The sequence below is a fragment of the Volvox carteri genome (assembly GCF_000143455.1).
Source record: "Volvox carteri f. nagariensis unplaced genomic scaffold VOLCAscaffold_26, whole genome shotgun sequence".
Taxonomy (NCBI): Eukaryota; Viridiplantae; Chlorophyta; class Chlorophyceae; order Chlamydomonadales; family Volvocaceae; genus Volvox; species Volvox carteri.
In genome coordinates this window covers 1,440,440-1,447,836 of record NW_003307569.1, presented here as the reverse complement: position 1 = coordinate 1,447,836, position 7,397 = coordinate 1,440,440, and the positions used below count along the sequence as shown (strand labels likewise).

The 7,397-nt window shown below is 56.3% G+C and overlaps 1 protein-coding gene across 1 annotated transcript in view; it reads right to left on the bottom strand.

The window, feature by feature from the left end:
- VOLCADRAFT_92555 (uncharacterized protein) overlaps nt 1-7,397 on the bottom strand; it is a gene marked incomplete at both ends in the record, with an annotated part of 13,572 nt that overhangs the window by 628 nt on the left and 5,547 nt on the right. The window contains 14 exons of the mRNA XM_002951864.1: nt 31-116; nt 474-506; nt 1,057-1,091; nt 1,358-1,524; nt 1,876-1,964; nt 2,293-2,365; nt 2,825-2,976; nt 3,212-3,323; nt 3,550-3,972; nt 4,483-4,600; nt 4,889-4,955; nt 5,753-5,980; nt 6,044-6,230; nt 6,738-6,796. Of these exons, the coding sequence (XP_002951910.1) occupies nt 31-116; nt 474-506; nt 1,057-1,091; nt 1,358-1,524; nt 1,876-1,964; nt 2,293-2,365; nt 2,825-2,976; nt 3,212-3,323; nt 3,550-3,972; nt 4,483-4,600; nt 4,889-4,955; nt 5,753-5,980; nt 6,044-6,230; nt 6,738-6,796 (1,829 nt within the window). The remainder of the gene's footprint in view (nt 1-30; nt 117-473; nt 507-1,056; nt 1,092-1,357; nt 1,525-1,875; nt 1,965-2,292; nt 2,366-2,824; nt 2,977-3,211; nt 3,324-3,549; nt 3,973-4,482; nt 4,601-4,888; nt 4,956-5,752; nt 5,981-6,043; nt 6,231-6,737; nt 6,797-7,397) is intronic.

The window sequence follows — 7,397 nt, the reverse complement described above, 5'->3', positions numbered from 1 at the left end:
GGTGAACGTGGGCCGCAGGCCCCGCCGTACAGCAGGCCCAATTTGCTCAGGCGCCAGCTCCTTGTACGGCCGATATCCCCGACCACTAGCGATCTCCCACATCACAATACCCAGTGCTGTACGGAAAATGCCCCGCGGCGGGGAGGAAGGGGAAGGCGAGGGGGTGAAGGGTTTTTAAGGACTGTGTAATTATCTTTTGGCAGAGGGGTTTAATTGTGGGTTCGTACGGCATGTGTTTTGGCGGAAAGCACGCAGCAGCAGGGCAAGAGGGAAGGTGGATCTGCACCGACAATCTCAGCACACACCCACACGTCCGTGTTAAGTACAAGTACGACAAAACCCCAGAAACACCCCTCATCCCCACTTCCCTCCCCAGCCCCAGCTCACGGACACGCACACACAGCGCAATCTCCGACCTCCCCCTCCGCAAACTGACAGCACATCTGGTTTTACCCGTCCCCCCACCAACTCACCGAAGATGTCGCTGGATGCATCCACTCGGGAGTCTGTATGTAGGTGTGTGTAAATACACACACGACGGATTGCACAGCGGAGGGGTCAATAACGGAAAGGTAGTTGGGCCGTTGGCATCACCATTCATAACAGGCAGGCGGCAAATCACAGTACGGGATGAAGCAGTTATACCAACCAATCAAAGCAGCCACCATGTAACTTAGGGCTGAGGGTTTTCTTAGTTTTAAAAAGGGGGATTAAAATTAATTATCCCATCCGGACCCTCCATCCTCAAGAGGAGCCTCGGGGGCGGGGGTCGTCGAGGACTGTTATCCCACCCCCCCAACATACACACACGTACATACACACGCGTGTCAGAGCCGCCGGTTTGAAAACAGGACGGGGACGTTCCCCCCAACCCCCTTCGTTCGTCCGAACGCAAATCCATTTCTCATTCCCATCCCTCAGCTCCGAAAACACCCGTCCCTCGATGTACCATTTCTAAGGATTACAATCCTTCTTTAAACACACTGGCTTCGGCCCCCCACAGAAGTCCAAGACCATTAAAAATCGTTATATACAGCAGCCAGCTGTCGTACTTACTGTTGTCCATGCTCTCCGGGCTCATGTGGGTGATCCTGCGGGAGGGGGGAGGGGGAAAGAAGCCGGTGCTGGTTGGTCGTTGGAAGGTCGTTGGAAGGCCGTTGGAAGGCCTGGGTTGGTTGAGGCCTCCGCCCACGGGCCCGGGGTCCCTATCCCCCTCCTCCCCCCTCCTCCCCCCCTCTACCGCCCGCCCAGAGAAACCCGGCCCCAGCTCCTACCCCCCACCATACGCACATATATACATACACACACTCACAAACTTACATACATACATACATACATACACACCACTGGTACTCACGTGCCCCAGGACTGCTCCTGGATGGCGAACCACCGGCCAGCAGCTCCCCCTCCTCCTCCAGCTCCTCCCCCCCCCGCCCCGATCCCCACCTCCCCCCCCAGCACCGCCAACCCCCCGACCTCATCCACCGGGGGGCCCCCCCCCGGACCCTCCTCGGGCGGCTGGAACTGGGACACAGACCGGTCAAGGGGGGGGGGGCGGACATGGAGATGGGGGGGAGTCGCGAAGGGTGTGTATGTGTGTATGTGTGTATTTTTGTACGTGTTTGGGGGTTTTAGGAGGGGATGTGAAGGATGCCAACTCAGAGCGCGAGACCAGGCGGGCATGACACAGGACAGCAGTAGCAGTAGCAGTAGCACTGAAAGCCACAGCAGCAGCACTCACCCCCAAACCCCGACGACCCCTCCGTATAAACACCTGCATATATACACACATACATACATACACGCACACACATACATACATACACGCACACACATACATACATACATTCCCACCACCCACACCTGGTCCAGCACCAGTGCCGATCCGAAGTCCGCCAGCTTGCACGTCCAACCCCGCGGGTCGGTGGGACTCGAGCGCAACAGGATGTTGGCCGACTTAATGTCTGGAGGGGGTGGGGGGGGGGGCCGTGGGTGGGTGCTGCGTACACTTCACACACATACACACACACAAAACACACACAAAACACACACACACGCGCGCGGCGACCCCAATACGTTCCCCCCTTTTGTGAACGGGAGGGTTTGACAGTGACTTCCCTCCGACAACCCCCCCGGGGGCGACTTTTTAGGGCAAATCAAGTGGCTGCTCTTGAAGAGCCGCATTGGCAGGTTTCCCGGTCAGATGTGATGTCGTACATACACACACGCACACGCACACGCGCACGCGCGTATACAAGTACACGATACAAGTTCCCTCTTTCGCCGCCCTACCTCTGTGCAGCAATCGTCTAGCGTGCAGGTACCTCAGAGCGCACGCCACCTCCAGCACCGTCAGGTAGATACCCTGGTGGTGGTGCGGGGGGGGGCCCCGGGGGGAGGGGAGGGGAAGGGGGGGGAGGGGGGGGGAGGGGAGGATACACAACCTCAATACACAAAATGCGGCCCCAACACACATACAGCCATACAAACAGACGCAAACCCCAGGGTTATGCGCCGTAAATGCTTACAAAGCCCCCAAACAAAGCAAACAAAGCAAACACAGCAAACACAGCAAACAACGCACGGCATGCCCCCCATGCCCCGCACAAATTGGACACCATCAAGGAAGTCACAGTCCATAAACCCACACATGATCAATACAACACAAAAGATAGCACGAAGCCACAAAGTGGGATGGCACAAAGAAACCCTACAAAACCGGACCCTACAAAACCCTAAAACCCTAAAACCTCACTGAAATACTCCCTACAACCTTGTTACCCGTACAAGCCCCCGTACAAGCCCCCGTACAAGCCCCCCTCACCACCATATCCAGCACCCGGGTCCCCCTGGAGCGGCCCGTCTCCCCGTTATCGACGTAGTACGTCCGCGGGAAGGAGCGCTCCTCCAGCTTGGAGGCCAGGCTGCCCGAGTCGCACAGCTCCATACACAGAGCCACGAACACAGGCTTGGAACCTGCATGTGCGTACGTACGTATGTATGTGTATTTATATATGTACCTATGTGTAATATATTATATATATATATTATATATATTATTATATATATTTTATGTGTATGTAACGAGGCTACGGGCACATACACCCGGATGGAGTCCTTACACCGCATCCAACGCAAATAAACCGCTAAACCGCTAAAACCGCTAAAACCGCTAAAACGCTAAAACCGCTAAAACCTCATTAAAACGCACCCGCCTTATCCATTTGCATATCCCCCGGCCCTTGGCGCCGAAGCGTGTAAGCGGTGGAGCCGCCGTCGCGCTTCACGCGCTCGAGAATGACATTGTCGTACACGGCGTACACCTGGATACGACGGGTACGGCAGGCGAAGGGTGAGGTAGAGGTAGAGGGGGAATGCGCTTTTTCATCTGCACTTGTCTGTGTGTATGCGCGCATGCGCATGCATGTCTAATCATAACCAATCCACATCCCGCTTCCCTAACCCCCCAAAACACACACACACACACGCACATGGCCCACCCCGTCAGCGCGCCGGCGGGTTAAATAACGACCCCCTACTATGTCGTACCGTGGTGATGTTCACATGGCTGATGCTCCGCATCACCGCCAACTCCATCGCATTCCGGAGCATGTCCCGCCGCGCTTGCTTCAACTTTGAAGAGGACACCGAAACCCGGCCGGGGGGCGCGGCCACCTGCCCGCCACCGCTGCCGTCGTACGGCGCAACCTGTTGCTGGCCGTGCTGTGGCGGACCGCCGCCGCCGCCGCCACCGCCGCCGCCACCGCCGCCGCCGCCGCCGCCGCCGCCGCCGCCTGGAGATGACCCATGACGCGGCTGCTGTGACGGCGGCGCCGCCGCCGGGGGCACCACCGCCGGCGGCGCTGGTAACTTTCCGCCGCCGCCGCCACCGCCTTCTTGACCGAGCGCCTTGACAGTGGATGCGAATTGAAGTTGATCCACTTCCGGCATTTGAATGATCTTTATCGCCACCTGTCAACGGGGTGTGCGTGTGTGCGTGTGTGTATTACTACTGTACGACAGGGAGATTTGAGGGGGAAATTTGAGGCCCCCAGATGTACCCCGGGGGATAAATAAAACGGAGGTACGGCTGTGAGGTCTGAGGGTCCATAACTCCAGGGGCGGCCAGGGGGAACATGGACAGGTTTTGGAGGGGAAAGCCTGTTTGTCTGTGTGTGTATGGGTGTAAATATGCGTCGAGTGCGTGCCAAACCGAGACACCAAACGTCATGCAGACACATTCCCTCGCCGTACACATATACACACATACATACATACACGTGTACACGGCGAGGTGGAGGGAGGCGGGAGGTGCAGAGAACGCCGTATCTGTGATACCCGTAAGGGGCTAGGGGCCATAATGACCTCTCCGGCCTTGCCCCTTAACACGCGCCTGCTGCGTTTAGGCGGTGGCGCGTTAATAACAATAATAGTACTACGTGCACACAAACATACACACATACAAACATACACACACCCTACCGGTACGGTGCCCAGCATGCCGCACAGCACCACCCCGGACCCGCCGTCCCCGAGCACCCCCGATAGACGGAGATCCTCGAGCTCCAAATCCATGGAGCGACGCGCCGAAACCACGGCACTGCAAAAAGGGACGCAATTTAGAAAGGTATGGGAAGGGAAGGAATAAAACGATCTTGGCCCAAAAAGGGGGCGGATAAAGGATGGGAAGGGAAAGGGAAAGGTGGAGGGAGAGGGAAGCGCGCACGCGCGGGGAAAAGAGAAATTGCTTTGAACTCCAATTTCTTCTTCTTCTTCTTATGTGGTTTCGAGGTTTCGTTTTTCATCCTTTACCTTTCTGGTTTTTTGGTGGTGGGTTCAGTGGTCAGAAGGAAGAGTACATCATGAGTTTTGCCGTACAGTGTCGTACCTGTCGAAATGGTCATCGATCTGTGCCGTACTCCGCAGGGTGGACATGAGAGACTCCACCAATAGCCCTTCGGGGTACGACACCGGTTTGTGTGTGTGCGGCGTTGGGGGGGGGGTAAGGAGGGGGTTTTAGGGTAAAACCCTAGGAGTGTCAAGTAGAGGGGTAAGACGACCCACAAAGGGGGGTAAGCAGGGGCCCCCCACGAGGTGGCACATCTAACCCCCCTAAAAGATCCTGGTCTACTCAGCTGGTCGCCAAAAGGCCAACACGCCCCAACGACCAACCAACTGCCCGAAGAGGGGGGAGGGGTGTGTGGCGGGTGGGGGGGAAAGACGAACCACACACGATTGAAGCTGCTGCCAGGGCAAGAGTGTATCAAACGTAGAACTGACCGAAAGGCGTCCGTGAAGACCGCGACCTCGGGATGACGAAGTGAAGATGTCGGAAAGATTACCTACCTAAGCCGCCAGGACTAAAAAAGCAGAAGAATAGTATTGCCAAGCCGTAGAGAAGTAGGTGTAGAAAAGTAGGTGTGAAGGCGGCGGAAAAGTAGTAAAGCAGTGCTGTCGTAAAGCTGGCATAAAGTTGCTGGCCTGGAGAATTAGCTGATTTGCTGGTACTGAAAGGCTGTCGGTATGTAAGTGCTCCTCCCAGCCCCCCAAGACTAAAACGCGACCGACCCGACCGACCCGACCGGGGGGAGAGGGAAGCGGGTTTAGGAGAGGAAACATTAATTGGGCATCCATATAGTCTGGCTGGAGCTGAAAAACGAGTAATTTTAATAAATATGGAACATATGGCAAACAGCCAGCAGCCCAATATCTCCAATTTCGAGAATAATAGGCGATGATGCCCGAGGCTCACCCATGTGCTGTCGCATGCTGCTGGTTCCGTCAGCCTCGGACACCGTGAGTACGGCAGCCGGGGTGGGCGGTATCCGAGGTGCGAATGCGGGGTAGTCCGGGAGGTCCGACGGGAAGATGTCGTCATCCTCCTGCTCGCGAATCGCGGCGCTAGAGTGAGCATGGAACATCCCCCCCCCAGGGGGGGCCGTGGACCCTGTACGGCGGGCCGACACCCCTGACGTAGCCGCTGCAGCGGCGGCGGCGGCGGCGGCGGCAGAGGATGCTGCGGTACTCAGCGCCGCAGTCGTACCACGATGTACAGAGGTACGGGGGTCGGTTTCGTCTTCGTCGTCCGGGTCATCGACCCGTGGGTCGCTGCTGAGCATGACATCGGCTTCCTCGTGTGTGGGTGAGGCGTCCCCGCCCTCCTCCTCCTCCTCCTCCTCCTCCCCCTCCTCCTCTTCCCCTAGCTCTGGAGCGCGCTTGAACATACCGTCCTGCGTTTTTGTACGGGGATAGGGTCGCAGAAGACACAGGATTCAAACCCCAATTCAAACTTAAATCCAAATTCAAAATCCAGAAAGGGGAACGAAAAAAATGGAGCCCTGGACACCGGAAATTCACTTCGCTCTGTTGATTAAGGGGCTCTCTTCCATGATGAATGTGTGTGTGTGGGGGGGGGGGGAAGTGTGTGTGGGGGGAAGGGGGATGTCACACAGGGTTTTAGGTGCCCCGGGACACATACACACACGCACACACGCACTACCCGCTCTGGCATCATTCTCCCGATCAACATCCGCAAAACAATGTTCCACATACTCCACATTATTTACAGGTAGGTAGGTAGTTGAACCACCACGTGCTCCGTTAAAGTCGGCCATGATGTGGAAACTCCATCCCTTACCCTCCTAAAAAAGCGCGCGCGCACATACACGCACATACACGCACATACACGCACATACACACGACATACATACATATGTACATACACACAATATTCGTACCTGACAAAGCGATATGACATTCCCCGGCGTGTGTGTGGCCTTGCCACCCAGGTTGCGAGCTGCATGCGGGAGGGGGGGGGTATAGCGAGAGAGAAACAGGCCGGCCAGGGGGGTTTGTGTTTCGAAATGGATTGTTAATAAAAAATGGATTGTTAGGGTTAGGGAAGGATGTGTGCGCACTTTGCGATGTTGTCGCCAAACCCTCCCCCCCTTCCTTCCCCTCTCACCCCCCCACACTCACCCCCCACCCACCAAGGGGGCAAGATAAGGACTTTATACTTGCGCTGAGGAGGGTAGATAACTAACAAAACGGTGTGGAGGGGGAGGGGGTGAAAGTCGCACTATCTTTAAGTTAAGAGGCATGGTGGGCATTTATATCAAGTTTATATCTGTCTGTAACCTCGTCTGTTATACGTAATAAGATTCTTCCAGGTGGTTCGTTCGTTCCCTATTTGTACAGGAGCGTTCCTGTGATATACTCCGGAATCTGCTGTTTCATTAACATTTCAGCAGCACTCCTACTTCCTCCCCCTCCTCCTCCCCCTCCTCCTTTTCCTGCTTGGTTTTCACTTGCTCCCGGCGAATACCCCTCTCTCCCCTCCCCTCCTCCACACACCCTTCCCCGGCATCACCTTCAACCTGCCCTCCCTCCCCCTCCCC